The 17456-nt window shown below is 42.5% G+C and overlaps 1 protein-coding gene across 2 annotated transcripts in view; it reads left to right on the top strand.

The window, feature by feature from the left end:
• Positions 1 to 211: 211 nt before the first annotated feature.
• LOC136856901 (collagen alpha-1(III) chain) overlaps positions 212 to 17456 on the top strand; it is a 38934-nt gene continuing 21689 nt past the window's right edge. For both annotated transcript variants that reach the window (XM_068224998.1, XM_067135128.2), the window contains exons 1-2: positions 212 to 323; positions 12977 to 14122. In XM_068224998.1, the coding sequence (XP_068081099.1) occupies positions 12986 to 14122 (1137 nt within the window). In that variant the 5' untranslated portion in view covers positions 212 to 323; positions 12977 to 12985. The remainder of the gene's footprint in view (positions 324 to 12976; positions 14123 to 17456) is intronic.

Raw genomic sequence — 17456 nt, 5'->3', positions numbered from 1 at the left:
GGCACTGATTCACAGAGCTAAGTTGAGAAATATGAAATTAGTAATACATAGCAATGAAAGCGTAAGCCTTGCTGCCTGTGACATTCAACCTACACACTGAGCAGAGAAGATTCCCAAGGTCTTCGGGAGGAACCCACCAGGTATAAGTCAGCAGCGTCGTCGCCAGGCAACAAGCCACGCCCCCGTCAGCCAGGATGTGCTTGGTATAAAACAGGCACATCTCGTACGTATCGTCACAATATAGGTGTGAGTGGTTCAGTGCTTGTATCGTAGGGGTGATTAGACTATAACCTCATCGCTGGTGGCTTAATAAGATATTAAAGGTACGTCAAATCCATTCAATTGATATCGTGAAATTATTTCATGTTTTTCTGCTCGCAAATTATTCTGCCGGTTAAATGTATACGTTTTCAATAACATTATCAAACCATATTCCATGTTGTCATTTTTTAAACATTTCTGACCTATTCTAGTGTCCACATAATACCTAGTTAATATCGATAATACACCTACCTCCTCCCCCCTGCCTCCAAAGAAGCATTCTAACTATTGTCATCTCCTGCCTTTGTTCACTGAAGTAATAGCCGTGTTATTTGAGCGACTGCTTTAGTTATCGGAACATATTTGCTTTTTTTTTTTTTTTTTTTTTTTTTTTTTTGCTAGTAGCTTTGCGTCGCACCGACACGGATAGATCTATGGCGACGATGGGACAGGGAAGAGCTAGGAGTTGGAAGGAAGCGGCCGTGGCCTTAATTAAGGTACAGTCCCAGCATTTGCCTGGTGTGAAAATGGGGAAACCACGGAAAACCACTTCAGGGCTGCCGACAGTGGGGTTCGAACCTACTATCTCCCGAATACTGGATACTGGCCGCACTTAAGCGACTGCAGCTATCGAGCTCGGTGGAACATATTTGGGAGGGGGGATTTTTCGGTCAAAATCCTTGTTCTTGATGTAGTCGTACCTTAGCGATCATTGATTAGACTATAATATGTTCTGAGGTAACCCGGATATGTCATTATTGTTATTATTATTATTAATAATAATAATAGTATTATAGGCTTTACGTCCCACTAACTACCTTTACGGGTTTTAGAAGAAGCTAGGGTGTCAGAATTTTGTCTCATAGAAGTACCTTTACGTGCCAATAATTCTACCGACGCGTATTTGAGCACCTTCATAAACCACCAGATTGAACTGGGATCGAACCGACCATTTTGAACTCAGAAGGCCAGCGCTGAGATTCTCAGACCGGCTATTATTATTATTATTAGTAGTAGTAGTACAGTAGTAGTAGTAGTAGTAGTTGTTGAGCCTCCGTGGCTCAGGCGGAAGCGTGCCGGCCTCTCGCCACTGGATACCGTGGTTCAAATCCCGGTCACTCCATGTGAGACTTGTGCTGGACAAAGCGGAGGTGGGACAGATTTTTCTCCGGGTACTCCGGTTTTCCCTGTCTTCATTCACTCCAGCAACACTCTCCATTAACATCTCATCTGTCAGTTATTTATCACTGCCCCAGAGGAGTGCGACAGGCTTCGGCAGCCGGCACATTTCCTATCCTCGCCGCTAGATGGGGGCTTCATTCATTCCATTCCTGATCCGGTCGGATGACTGGAAACAGGTTGTGGATTTTCATTTTCAGTAGTAGCAACTGTTATTATTTTACAATTGTATTGATTTTACTTTCCACTAACTAATTTTACGGTTTTTCGAAACGTCGTGGTGCCGAATTGGTTTCCGCAAGAGTTACTTTAAGCGACAGAAAACCTGCCTACATGAGGCTGGTGTATTTGAGTACCTTCAAATGCTACCGGACTGAGCCGGGATCGAACCCGAAACCTTCTGAATCAAACACCTTGACGCTGACCATTAAGCCAGACAACCCGTACACCTGAGCGGTGGATTGAAAAGAAGAGTGGGGAAAACTCAGAATCGACATAAAACTTCCATCATTGTCAACTTTCAAATTCAGAACTGCTAATTCTTGTTTTTGATTACTCTCGAAAATAAGATGAAGCGTCTTACTGAAGCATAAGTTAAATGAATTTGTTATAAACAGTGGCACAAACCGTAAGGTACCAGAAGAGAAACATGCAGTTGTAATGTTGAGGAAACTGTCGTATGAGCTCATAAGCTAACAGTGACGGCATGGTCAACCTACGCTTCAGATGTGCTTGGACTTCTAATAGGCAAGAGATCAGCTGTTCTTGTCTCGGATTCTGAGGAAATTAGTAATTGCTTGCTATCGCACGCAACCAATTATTTCAATACCGGTATTTAAAAACAGAATTCTTGTTACTAGCACCTTAGCTCATCAGAAAATAAGACAAATAATCTTGCTACTGATGTTCAATTTTCGTTAGAACTACACATTAGGTTAACTAACCTAACGGCAAGCGTTAATGTCGTTTGAAGAACAAGCACACCTTCTCTGTCTGCTCTTCACTTCTAGCGTGATTGTAGGTATAAAACAAAGAAATAAACAAACTCCATGGTGCTAAAGCCCTGATGTATCTTGGCCTACCAAGCGACCGCTGCTCATCCCGCAAGTCTACAGATTACGAGGTGACACGTAATCAGCGCTACGAATCCTCATGGACGTTATTCTTGGCTCTCTAGATAGGTGCCACTATCTATCTGTCAGAGAGCTTCTCAAATGTTCTCACGTAGCCTGAGTTGACGTCGAAGCATTAACAGTTCCAGGTAAAACAACCCTTGACTTGGCTGGGAATCGAACTCGAAGCGTCCGGGTAAGAGGCGGGCTCGCAACCTCTAAACCACGATGCCGGTTAGTTGTAGTATACGTACATTCTCATAATAGACTGTTACGCCTTTCGGCGTTCAGTCTGCAACCCTCTGTGAATTCACTAAACGTCTCCAAAATCCCCCATTCACAACTAGCTCTATGACCTCGTTCAGGTCCATACCTCTTATCCTTAAATCATTAGAAACTGAATATAAACATCGTAGTTTTGGTCCCCTCTGCTTCTCTTACCCTCCATGACCGAGTCCATTATTCTCCTAGGTAGCCTATCGTCCTCCATTCGCCTCACATGAACCCACCACGGAATCCGATTAATCCGTATTTTATCCATCGAGTTCATTCCTTACATAGTTTTTATATCCTCATTCCGAGCACCCTCCTGCCACTGTTCCCACCTGTTTGTACCAGCGATCATTCTCGTTACCTTCATGTCTGTTACTTCTAACTTTTGAATAAGAACTTGAGTCCACCCAGCTTTCATTCTAGAACATCAAAGTTGGTCTGAAAACAGACCAGTGCAAAGGTAGTTTCGTTCCTGTGCTGACTTGATCGCAGCTGCTAGTTCACTGCATTAGCTTTGCTGCACCTTGATTCAATCTCACTTATTATACTACCATCCTCAGAGAATATACTGTACATCTTAAATACTTGAAATGATCGATCTGTTCTAGTTGTGTATTTCCAACCTAACATTCAATTCTCTTACGCTTCTTCTCTAATGCCATTTATTTGGTTTTGGAAAGGCTAATTTTCATATAATACTCGCTACACCCATTTTCAAGTTCCAAGCTATCACATTGAAGGGTTTCATCACAGCGTGCCGTTAAGACTAATTCGTCGGAATGGGCCAAACTACGTACTACATTTCAATCTAAATGAATCCCTCCATACCACTTTATACGTTCCCTATTTCATATAAAAAATGACAGCCTTGTCTAACCTTTGCAAGTACCTTGAGCCAAGAACTCATTCTACTATCAATTCTCACTGTAACACAATTTTTAACATAAATGCCTCTGATTGCTTTTAATAATAGACCCTTGAAAGTCACTCAGTACGGCTGTCATCTTTTTTCCTCGTTCCTCTGTCATATGCCTTCTCTAGATCTACAAAAGGTAAACATAACTATATATTCCTCTTGTAGCATTTTTTTGTTACCTGGCACATACTGAAAATCTGATCCTGAGAGCCCCTCTGCGTTCTGAATCCACACTGGTTTTTGTCCAACTTACTTTCAACCACTGATCACGCCCTCCCTCCCTAAATGCCAGTGAACACCTTGCCTGGTACACTGATCAATAAAATACCTCGATAGTTGTTGCATTCTTTCCTTTCCGTTGCTTATAGATGAATCCAATTACCGCTTTCGTCCAATCAGAAGGGACCTTACGAACATTCTTTGCTAATCGTATTACTCTGTGAAGTCATTTCATCCCTGCCTACCCACTATATTTCACCATTTCAGGTCTAATTTCATCTTTTCCTGCTGCTTTATGACAATGGGGTTTATTTGCCATCCTTTCCACTTCCTCAAGCATAATTTCACTAATATCGTCCTCTTCTGTATGAGCTCGGTTGTTTGCGATGTCAACAGAAATATTTCCTTTTACGTTGGGAACATTAAAAAAATATTCCTTCCACCTGTCCAGTATACAATAACTTCGTGTGGTTATTGCTAGCCTGGTGCAACTCACCGACCAGGATGGACGGCATTCGTCGTGTATGGAAAATTCCTTGTTATTGTGGTGGTGGGCAGTGTTGTGTGTGGTGTGTGAATTACAGGGATGTTGGGGGCAGCACAAACTTCCAGACCCCCGGAATTAACTGTTTAAGGTTAAAATCTCCGGCCTGGAATCGAAACCGGAGCCCTCTGAACTGAAGGCAACTATGGTGCCATTGAGCCAAGTAGCCGGACTATATATTTAGCCATTCCGTGGTATCTACATGAGTTCACCTTATTTACCCAAAATTTCCTTTCCTCCTACCTCTCTAAAATTCTTTATTACTATCCAGAAAATAAGCCTCCGTGGCTCAGGCGGCAGCGCGCCGGCCTCTTACCACTGGGTTCCGCGGTTCAAATCCCGGTCACTCCATGTGAGATTTGTGCTGGATAAAGCGAAGGCGAGACGGGTTTTTCTCCCAGTACTCCGGTTTTCCCTGTCTTCTTTCATTCCAGCAACACACTCCAATATCAGTTAAATTCATCTGTCAGTCATTAATCATTGCCCAAGAGGAGTGCGACAAGCTTCGGCAGCCGGCACAATTCATATCCTCGCCGCTAGATGGGGCTTCATTCATTCCATTCTTGACCGAGTCAAATGACTGGAAACAGGCTGTGGATGTTTCACTATCCAGAAAGGTTTCCCTGCCGTTTGACCAAGGCTATCTGGTTCATGATGTGATTTACTGTAGTCACGTCCTAGTTCCTAGTTCGTGAACCATGAGGGGCATAGTAAGTGGTCCTGAGAATCGGGATACAAGTGGGCATCTGGGACATAGTTTGAGCCATGGTCCACCTTATGCTCAGGAGGCTAGGACTAGTACAATCCACTGTTGGTCCCTAACCCACTAGGGGTCCCTAACCCACTAGGGGCGGGATTCTCACTGGGACCATCTGTAAATAGGGTAGCATCCTGTTTCACAGAATTTACCGATCTCAAAATATGTTTGACCTAGTAGAGTAGGCTTTGGCTGAAAAGGGGTTAGTTTGACTAGCATTGCGGCTCTACATTAGGGAAGCGGAGGGGCTGGTTTCCGCCCGTCGGCTGTCCTGAGAATGGTTTTCCGTGGGTTTCTATTCTCCTGCACTACGGCGAATGCCGGGACAGTTTCACGGCCGCACACACCTCACCTTCTCCGCAATTCACACCTCCTAAACAAATCTCCCTGGCCTGAGAGACGGCGGCACCGTCTAGGAATGAACACTTTTGTAGTAGTAGTAGTAGTAGTAGTAGTAGTAGTAGTAGTAGTAGTAGTAGTATATTTTAAGCAAGCCTCAAACTTGTTTGACCAATTTGATAGGCGAGGGATTCCTTGGAAACAACTTGGCGAATGGAATAGATTTCGATTGGGAGCTATCAATATCAGTGGGGTTATAGGAACGTGTCAAAAATGTAGATCAGCTAATCTTGAAACATTATACTTTATCCTGGGGAGATCCTATGGTTCTTATCACGGTATCAACAGTCATGTAATCTTACAATTTTGCTTTGCTTCTACATTGTGTACGTTGCCTAAAAAGTGGGTAGATAGCGTAGCTTATTATTTGCAGTTAGTTTGAACTGGAATACTTTCCGCTCTTTTTAGTTTGACTGAAAATTCCATTATGCCTCCCCTTTCCTATTGTTGTTTATGTTTGGGTCAACAGTTCACAGACTTCGATGCAGCTCTCCTCTATGCCACCCTATTTTGAACTACCTTTCGATTTCTACGTAAACACTATATCCTACAGTACCCTATATCTTCTCTTCTCTGACAGTCATGGCTTTATCTACCAGACCCCTTCTTCCCCTACTCTTCGATTAAATCCTATGGGCCGATTGCAGAAACGGCATTTAGATGATGACTACGGTTAAACAATGCCTAAATATGGCTGCCGTATTGCAGAGACGTTATTTATCACTTAGACACTGTCTAAAACCGATGTTCAGCCGGTTATGTTTAAACACTGCCGAGAGCACTGTTTAACCTCAAATGACAGGAGTGAATCACGATCAGAGGTTATGTACCGTGAAATATGTAATTTGTATTATCATGTTGAGACGATTCCGGGAAGAAAGGTTAGTCCGACGGCCTCTCTGTGGGTCGCCCGCTGCTAAATCGTAGCAATTCGTTTGACATGCACGGGGAGATAATCATAAAATAAGGTTTCGCTTTACGAGAGACTTGTTTCTTGAGACTGACAAAGTGACAGTCCGGTAACTGTCAACTTGAATACAATTCTTGGCAATCGATATATTTTATTCCTACATGGGGTAATTTCCATGGAATTATAGGTCACTTCGACTACATACATTGAGAGAAAGTAAATCAATATGTTTGTGAAATGTTGGTTTCTGTTTTAAGATCTCACAATAGTGCATCTTTCCAGTCCTGTCGGCATTTAATTTGAACGTATGAGTAGTACAGCTGTTTAGCCATGTTGTTTACGTCACCTTCTCAGTGTAGGACTTGGCAGGGAGTTTTATGGCCGGATGCCCTTATTACTCCATGACAAATCTCACCCGAGGTCACCCGGTTTCGAATGCGCCTCCCTGCCATCTAACCACAAGGGTCTACCTAAATATAGGAGAGATTTTAAATACATTGATTTTCTCAGGGCCCCACAACTTGTAAAATGTATGTTTTTCCTGTTATATTTTCGTTCATCATTTATCAAACCATAACAATTTAAATATACCTTGAAAGTACAAAACTCAGTACTGACGGCATCCTTGAGATCTAGAAATAACAAAGAAGGAAGTGTAACATTCTGCAGTATCTCTCATAGATCATATTTATTCAGTTTATAACTTTCAACCACACCGTTGTTGTGTTATTTCACATCATGAGGGTTCTGACTGTGTGGTATTCTAGTTAACTGTACCGTAAGTGAAGTCCGTCTGATAACCTGTGTGACAATAGTCCCTGTACTGTACTGTGCTGTATGGCACAATTTGAATACATTATACAGTCTAGGTTCATTTTATATGCTATATTATATTCTGCGAAATTTATTTAATCTTTCTATTTTTATTGGTCTTAAGATGTGCCAAAGACCCGGTGTTCTTTAATGTGACAGCAAAGCTACGGACATGGATTTATTTTAAATGCAACCGTCTGCACCAGCGGTTTGAATACGAAACCTTGAATTCAGAAAGCGAGCAATAACCAACTGGACTACACTGGTATTGTTTATTCCTACATAGAAGTATATAAATATAAATAGAATCATTCCTGATATTATTTAGGACTTGAAGTAGATATTTGTCAAGATTAAATGTGACAGAAACAGGGAATAATACACGCACAAAATTACTTTTCTATTACAGACATTTCTATGTATCAATTGTCCAGCTCCGTGGCCGAGTGATAAGTGTCTTCGCCTTCGAGCCTGGGGGTTCTGGGTTAAATTCCCAGCTAGTTCGTGGTATATTTTTGTCGTAAACGGTTAATTCTCTTGACTCAGGGACTAAGTATTTTCCTACCCCGCATGCCTGTAATTCAAGTACCCCTCACAACACTATCCTTCACGACAATAACACGTAGTTTCCCATACACAGCAGACACCACTCACCCTTATCGAAGGGACTGCCTTAAAAGGTTGGCATCCAGCTGTAATAGCCCTACGAAATTATTACTTATACGTCACTTTAGAAACACAAAGTCTGACTCCTTAACTAAATGGTCAGCATTGAGGCCTTCGCCTCACACGTCCCGGGTTCGATTCCCGGCCGGGTCGGAGATTTTAATCGCGGTTGATTAATTCCTCTGGCTCAGAGAATGGGTGTTTGTGTTTATCCCAACACTCTCGTCTTCATATTCACACAACACAACACATCAGACTGCCAACAACCACAGAAACACGCAATAGTGACTACATCCCTCCACACAGGATTGGCGTCAGGAAGGGCATTCGGCCGTAAAACAGGGTGAAATCCACATGTTCGACACAGTTCACCGCCGCGATCCCACAGGTGATGGAAAAGCGGTAGAAGAATAATAATTTAGAGACACGAAAGCCAGCGATATGACAAAAGTCATTCTTAAGAAATGTTTGAATGTATTTTAAAATGGATTTAGTAATGTGGTAGCAGTATTATACTTCGAGATTAGTTACTAAATGTTTCTATTAATATTTCAAATTGTTAAAATAACGCGCTCCATATTGAATTCATGACAATATTGAAGATGCCATTGTCTCCGACAGTTCCTTGAAACTCTGAAGGAAACTATCATACAACCGGTCCCTAGGGATGAGTTATTATAATGATTAATCAACTCAGTCAAAGAGCATTATATGTGAAAATAAATTAGTTCACAGGAGCTCTTTCTTTATTTTACTACTAACGCTAACGTACGAACTTGTAAGCTAAAGCAGTCACGTAAACAAGTCCGTAAGCACACAGCGCATACTTCAATAAAGCTTCGGATTTAGTAAATCAAGTATAAATATTGCACTTACGATTCTAGATGTCTTGTGAATCAGTAATTTAGAGAAGTTTACAGTGATTCTATCAGGTCATCCCATCACTCGCTTTCCACGCGACTGACACCCAGGCACTACATACAGCTTCCCGCAATTAAGTGAAGAGCAGATATAATCTTGACGCTTCCCACATAGTGGACGGTGTGCACTACGCCGTCTGGCTAAGAACCAACACTTGATTTGTATTACACACAAACAGTTACATTACTTAGCGAGGTAAGAGAAACTCATCACCTCGTCCGGAAGTGGTGCAGGTTTTTTTTTTCTTTCAGACACACCCCCAATGGAGGTGAGCACTTACTGAGATTAACAAGTGCCATAAATAAGACACTGCAAGACTGTCTTTTATTTTAGAACAGGATTGGATGAAACTTGCCGGTACCGTGCTAGTTCCATTTCCATGACTACAAGGAAACCGTGGTGGAACAGTCCTTTAGGACTTTGGCCTGCCAAGGCGACTGCTGCTCAGACCGACGGCTTACAGATACTGGAGTGCCACGTGGTCAGCCTTATTGATTGGCTTTTGAGACCGGCTCCGCTGCATCTTGTATTAGATAGCTTCTCAATTGGTTTAACGAGACTGGCGTATTTTAGCACCTTCAAGCAGCACCAGAGCAAGCGCGGATGGAACCCGCCAACTTGAACTCTCTGCCATCCGAGCCACTCAGCCCGATTGACAGAGACAGATTGATATAAAAGTTTCTCGTTCCAGTGAGCTGCTTTAACAGTAACAGTTGTACTGTTTTCGGAAGCCGTATGGTGGGCTGAAGAATCATTGCTGTCTCTTGGAGTGGTTCATCTCCAATGTCTCGACTCAGTAAATACGATATATTTTAGTAAGGAGTGAAAGTCACGCTATATAGTTGAAGGAAAGGAGAAGGTGGTAGTGTTTCACGTTGGTACCAATAACATAAGGGAAGTAGGTATAGGTACCAACATAGTTAGGGACGTGTGGGATCTGGTAAATGCAGCACAGATGCAGTTTAAGGAAGCGTAGACTGTTACCTGATGACGGGTTAACCGATGCTGGCATGGCTACTAGGAGGGCAGTAAAAGGCCCTCTTGAAGACAGATCTTACTCTCAGTCTTCTTACGACTGTTCACTCACTAATATTGACGGTACGCACCTTCTTTAGTCCGTCCGCTCTCGCTAACGCCTCACAGCTCGGTGCACACTTGTGGCGGGTGATGTTACTAGCATATTCGCAACATAACGGAAGCTAGGTACATCATCAATTTGTGCTACAGATTTTGCAACATCTTACGTATGATATAGATGTTGATTCCCGTAGGGAACCTGATGGCCTGGCAGGCAACAATTTTTGAGAACGAGACAAAGTCTCTCATAGTGCATTGGCACTGCCGGTGGCTCCAAGTAGTCTACGCAGTGGCCTCCGTGGTATATGCACTGGGCATGTGTCTTGGTAGGTGTGCTATTTACCAACTGATGAGCCCAAGTTAGCACAATGGGGCGAAACGCTGGCAACCAGGAATGAGTTATACGGAAAATTTATAATGTCCTATAACGGACCGGTTATATTGGTATTACATCTTACGTACTTAAAGTCACCTTGAAAGCAACTCTCAGTCACAGAACCTCATATAACACTAAATGAAAAGTTTGCAGAGCCTTTAAAAACACCGCCAGACACGAGCTCAAAAAAGAGGGGGGGGGGGGCGAATAGGTATATCGAAAAAATGTAAAGCTCCTTCGGGTTTAATTTGTTTTCGTATTGTGAGCATTAAGGTTGTTGCCTCAGCCAAGGTGTAATGAATTATACTTTCAAAAATTATGGAGATATACACACCAACAAACGTGTGTCACGTAACTGTATTGTTATCTTACCGGGCGAGTTAGCCGTGCGGTTAGAGACGCGCGGTTGTGAACTTGCATCCAGGAGATAGTGGGTTCGAATCCCACTGTCGGCATCCCTGAAGATGGTTTTCCATTTTCACCAGGCAAATGCTGGGGCTGTACCTTAATTAAGGCCACGGCCGCTTCCTTCCACCTCCCAGGCCTTTCCTATCCCATCGTCGCCATAAGACCTATCCGTGTCGGTGCGACGTAAAGCCACTAGCAAAAAAAAAGAAAGAAAAGTATTGGTATCTTGGCCTGTCCCACTGTATATAGACCGGAAAGGCGATCCTTAGGACGTTTGTCAACATATTCACAACTGCACGTACCCCCAACCCACAGACAGAACGCCACGCTCAAATGGAAGGCAGTATTTCAGTTGAAGTTGAAGTTGTAGTAGTAGTAGTAGTAGTAGTAGTAGTAGTGCGGAAGCATTAGAGGCTTGTTCTAATCAATGTAGTCTAGGATGACACGACGTGGAATGTTGACAGGTGAATGCGTACGTATACTCATATTAACTTACATCAAAAAGGATGGTCGTCAAGGGGAGTTGCTCGACGTGTGGACCGTAATCGAAGTGATGTGGATCAAACCTGGAAACGTTACAGGGGGATAAGAACTGATGATAACTTACCTCACACAGGTCATCCAAGGGTTATGATTGCAGTCAATAAACATTACCTTCGAATTTTAGCTCGAAGGAACCCTGAATGCAATGTCAGCATGCTTGATATTCAGGCAGCCTCAGGTCACAGCCATTCTTACGGTCAAACCGCAAGAAACAGGCTGTACGAGGCACAACTTCACACCTGACGCCCATGACGAGACCCAGTTTTCAAAACTAGGCATCATGGGACGCGTTACGGCTGTATGGTACAGGGAGGACATCCTCCGACCCATAGTGACACCGTATCGCCAGCTTTTTGGAGGATAATTTGTCTTAATTGACGATAATGCGCACATCCATCGTGATCACGTTATCGCTCAACTAGAGCATCTTACTCGGACATGAACCCTTTCGAACATGGCTGGGATAAATTAAAGAAGACTATTTATGGACGTCACGTCCCACTAACCACTCTGCGATATCTATGCCGAATCATCATTGAGGAGTAGGACAATTCCGACCAACTAGTGGATAGTATGCCAAGACGAATTCAGGCACTCATCAATGCAAGGGGGCGTGTTGCCCGGTGCTAAAGATACCGGAGGGTGCTGTGTTCAGTAATTCAAACTGAAAATTCAAAGCTATATTGTTTTAGAGGCTCTCATTTATTGTTTTTGTGACAATAATCAATAACGCTGATACGGTACATCTGTATAAAACTTATTTTGATGTTTATTTTGCAAGGACCCTTTTAGTGCATTAAATTGCATTTCTCCGAATAATCCAGGTATTGCGCTTTTTTCGCAACTTAATGTATTTGCCTAATAATATCATGTACTTATTATATTAAGCTAACTACTCCGTCCCAGCACAGTCTTCCTGACCACAACTTGCAAGTTTTAATAATAAAATAATATTAAGGAACGTTATGACGGAATGCCTTATGTTACTGTTACTGGTTACTGTTCCTTCTTTTATTAAATAATGTCCCATTCTTTTTCTGTTATTCAATGACACAATTTAATCAGTTCATAAAAGTCCTCAGACCATTAAAAAGAGCAGACCATAGTATTCGAAGGTACATCTTTTGCTTTACAATTGTGTAGTATTTGTTACGATACAATAGCATTGTTATATATTAAGGTTTTCTTGTGGATAAAACATAATTTGATACCAAATCCCAGAGCAAGTTTTTTTTTTTCTTCATTTATTTGTACTACATTTCAACTGAGATTTGGCTTGATCATATGACAAATTTATAGCAAGTACCCTTCTAAACGAATAATTAATAGATTACTGAATATGCAGACAGCTGGTGAGCCTGTATGTGGGACAGTGAAAAAATTGAAAATTTGATCAAAGCGTCAAAATTCGATCTAACTTACATCCTTTTAAAACAGAATTTGTTCGATCAAACATGACCGTTAATAACAAAGCATTAATGTATAAATAGTTTTTAACGAGATTGTGTACCGGTACTAGACGTCATCTTTTCTCTTTCACATATTCTTTTGAAACTGCACGAACCACTTAAGTGAAATATCGTTGCTTTCTCTGTGTTGCAGGCCGAGACAATGTCTCCTCCCTTCTTCTTGTCGGCACTCTTGGTGCTGGCTGCTATTACAGCTCCCATCGCTGCCCAGGGCTACGGGCCACCACGCAAACACAAGAAGCCTACCAGCTCGACGCCCGCTCCTGGCTCAGACGACCATTTAATACACATTAGCGGTACTCCTTTGCCCGATAACAGCATCATTGGCTCCAGTACATTCCCCAGCATCAGTAGTAGCACCCCGCTACCTGACAACAGCCTGGGAACGGGTTCAAGCAGTTTCTCTGGTAGTTTCTCAAGTAGTAGCGGACAGGGCTTTGGAGGCTCAACGAATGGAGGAAACTACTGGTGGCAAACCGGCAAAGGTTCGCCCTTCAGCAGTGGCAGTTCTGCTGTGTACCCAGGTCCTAGCAAACCTGCGGGATGTGGGGGTGTCAAAGGTGGCAGCACTAGTTGTGGTGACACTGGTACCGTAGATTTGTCCGGAAATCCATTCCTCGGTGGAGTACGCCCTGGCAGTCCGGGAAGTCCAGGAACACCTGGAAGCCCTGGTGGTCCTGGATACCCTGGTGGTACGGGATATCCCGGAAGTCCTGGTACTCCTGGCTCTCCCGGTAGCCCTGGATATCCAGGAGGTTCTGGCACCCCTGGGTACCCCGGTAGTCCTGGATACCCCGCAGGTCCTGGTAGCCCAGGAAGTCCTGGATATCCCGGAGGTCCTGGTAGTCCTGGTACCCCTGGAAGCCCTGGATACCCCGGAGGTCCTGGTACCCCTGGAAGTCCTGGATATCCCGGAGGTCCTGGTAGTCCTGGTACCCCTGGAAGCCCTGGATACCCCGGAGGTCCTGGTAGTCCCGGAAGCCCTGGATATCCCGGAGGTCCTGGTAGTCCTGGTACCCCTGGAAGCCCTGGATACCCCGGAGGTCCTGGTACCCCTGGAAGTCCTGGATACCCTGGAGGTCCTGGAAGCCCTGTAAGTCCTGCAGGACCTAGTGCTCCTGGAACAAGTTATCCCAGCAACCCCTTCTTGAGTGGTTCGAAGCCCTCAGGACAAGTCGTCACTTGCTCTGGACCAGGAGCCGTGTGCGTGGCCAAACATCTGTGCCGCAATGGAGAGGTGCTGCAGTCTGGTCAAGGACAGATTCAGGCTCGAAGTGGCGTAAGTAATGACTCAAATATTCCTTTTTTAAATATATATTTATTCATATAATTTCAGACTGTGTAGATGTAGTTATAGGATCTTTTTAAACCTGAGAATTTAACCTGTTTTGATATGAATGGAAAATTACTTTGTGGCGAGTTTTAGGACCCAAAAATGATATTCACCTGACACATTCACCTTATATGAGAGTTGTAATATTAAAAATGGAGTGGCCATAGTCTACATGTTGGGTGACATCCAGACATTCGCATGGTAGTGAAGTGGAAAAATCATGGAAAACTACTTAAGGATAGCCTAGAGAAAATTGGAAGCTACTTCTCTTCTCTCAGAACATTTCCTCATGACAACTATCAGAAGTGACTTTTGAATAAACTTTGCTGAAAACGCCGTTTGTGAGTGTCCTCTCTTTCATAAAATTATATTTGTTTTAATTAAGATCATCGTGGTAAATAGCTCCGTATAGTGTGTGAATTCTGACTGATGACATATTATGTGCCCATACAAGTGTTTTTTGTTATGAATTGGGGTGTAGGATGAGGAACAATGAAGGGTGGCTGCCCTATTTATGCTACTGTACGTATCATACCGGTATTCATCTGAAATTGAATAGGAAAATACAGTAATAGAAATATACTTAAAGATGCCCTAGAATGGAATTTGATTCCATTTCCCTTCTCAGTTGAACATAAACCTATACTGCGTTAAGTTCAGTGATGTCTTAAAAAATGAAACAATTCAAATATCTTCCTTTATTTCCTTGGTTGAAATCCACCTTTCCAGTCATTTTACATTATTATATGCATGTAGAACAGAAATGACGTGGAAATGAAGGAATCGTCCAAGTGCTTTTTGATATATTGGTAATTATCAAAATTAATGATTTCCTATTGTATGGATTTTGCTGAGACTGAACAAGCTAGTGAAAGTTGGATGGCGTAATGTCCGGTCAATGAGATGGGTGTAGTCGGTGTAGTAAAACAACCCAGTCAAAATAACGCAACTTTCTGCAGGTAATCAGGGACACGTAGACCTTTCTTCTGTTCGATATTTCCGGCGCCACCTAATTTAACTGGCTGCATTTCACGGCAGGATGCGTTTCTGAGGAGTAGGTCCCGGAGTTTTATGTAATTACATATTCCATTTTTTTACTTGTTGACAAATGGGAATGAAAAATGTCGGCGAATGATTGTCCTGATACGTTTATACCTGTTTCATTTTACATATCTGTACATATTATTGGTAATATTACATATTATATGAAGAATGTAACATTTTTGTACATTTCTAGGTAATTGATCAAAAAATTGTGCCAGTTCGATTAATTTTCAGACTATAGACCTAGTAAAACAATAGGCAAATTTCTTCGCATTTCAATTACTTAAGTTGGCTTTAAAATTCTTTTAAAATTGGGATTTTTAACCCTTTGTCTATGAAACACAATAAGTCCAAGTCCTTCAACTGCATACATCAGCACTAATCCTTTCTCAGAATTTGGGATAGCTAGCTGTCTTTCATTGGTCAGAGTTTCTAACAAACACAGTCTTGAAACGCAATCTAGGTTATTCAAGCTCTCCATCTGTTTGTGAGATCATTAGTGGCGAACAAGAAGAGCTCCAGGAAGATATTTCATCCAGCTAGTTTTATCTTTCAAAATATGCACCGGTGATTTCCTGCGATGTTGAACGTTCCTTCTCGGCCTACAAGAGAATTTTATCGGATCAGCGCCAAAACATCACAATAGAAAACATGGAGAAGTACTTGGTGACACAATACGTATCACGATAAAAAAAAAGTTACCGTACTATTTGTGTTACTTAATAGGGGTTTGAAGACAGTTTCTATATTAACTTCATCTAGTAACATGTCCGACTCGTTGGCTGAATGGTCAGCGTTCTGGCCTTCAGTTCAGAGGCTCCCGGGTTCGATTCCCGGCTGGGTCGGGGATTTTAACCTTCATTGGTTAATTCCAGTGGCCCGGGGGCTGGGCGTTTGTGCTATCCCCAACATCCCTGCAACTCACACACCACACATAACACTACCCTCCACCACAATAACACGCATTTACCTACATATGGCAGATGCCGTCCACCCTCATCGGAGGGTCTGCCTTACAAGGGCTGCACTCGGCTAGAAATAGCCACACGAAATTTAAAAAATCTAGTAACATTTATTTGTATCATTTTCAGGGCATGACGGTAACAGGAAATTAGCTACAAAATACATTATGTAATATACTCCACGATTTACAGCGCATAAACATTATTTTTAAATATTTGAAGTATTTTGATTATGCCTTTTGATTATTTAATAGTGTCAAAATGAGAAAGTAGTAGACTATATAAATTATCAAACGCAACAACGATGACTTTGCCATAAAATATGGGGCCGATGACCTCGATGTTAGGCCCCTTTAAACAACAACGATATCATCATCAGCCATAAAATATGGAGGTACCTATATGAAACAAATTGTATTGTCTCACATCATAACCATACGTCATAATAAAAGGAATATACGAACATTTTTGTAAATTTAGTGCATTAATACCAATACATATTTTATGAATATTAGATATTTCGCAGTTCGATATTGCGTAAAAATCTGGGCCTTACTGATAGGGTAGATGCAATATTTTATAAGACATCAGGTAAATTTTCGGCATCTAGTTCAAAAGGATAGCGAACCCATGTATTTTGTCCTACCCTCTGAGTTGTGTCGTCAAGTTTAAGGGTCAGTATCCTTGTCTTTCTTTTTTTTTTTTTAAGAAAACGAACTATTTTCATTTTCTGTCAAAAGATATGGTCTTGGAAAATAATAAATTGCTTTCCCCCCCCCCCCCCACTTTTCTCTTCGATAAGTAGTCTTTTTCTTCCTGCCTCCCTAACAAATATGTGATCGATCTTACTTTGAGATAGTCTTCTCATCTATTCTCAGAAAATTGGGCCAATTTAACTACTCATTCTTCATTCTCGAAATGTCAATACCGAGCTCGATAGCTCCAGTCGCTTAAGTGCGGCCAAAAACCAAACTAAACCCCATGGCACTACAGCCCTTGAAGGGCCTTGGCCTACCAAGCAACCGCTCCTCAGCCCGAAGGCCTGCAGATTACGAGGTGTTGTGTGGTCAGCGCGACGAATCCTCTCGGCCGTTATTCTTGGCTTTCTAGACCGGGCCACTATCTCACCGGCAGATAGCTCCTCAATTCTAATCACGTAGGCTGAGTAGACTTCGAACCAGCCCTCAGGTCCAGGTAAAAATCCCTGACCTGACCGGGAATCGAACCCGGGGCCTCCGGGTAAGAAGCAGGCACGCTACCCCAACACCACAGGG

This window comes from Anabrus simplex, chromosome 1 (assembly GCF_040414725.1).
Source record: "Anabrus simplex isolate iqAnaSimp1 chromosome 1, ASM4041472v1, whole genome shotgun sequence".
NCBI classification, from domain to species: Eukaryota; Metazoa; Arthropoda; class Insecta; order Orthoptera; family Tettigoniidae; genus Anabrus; species Anabrus simplex.
Note: the sequence above shows the minus strand (reverse complement) of the source record. Positions and strands in the feature narration are given on the sequence as shown.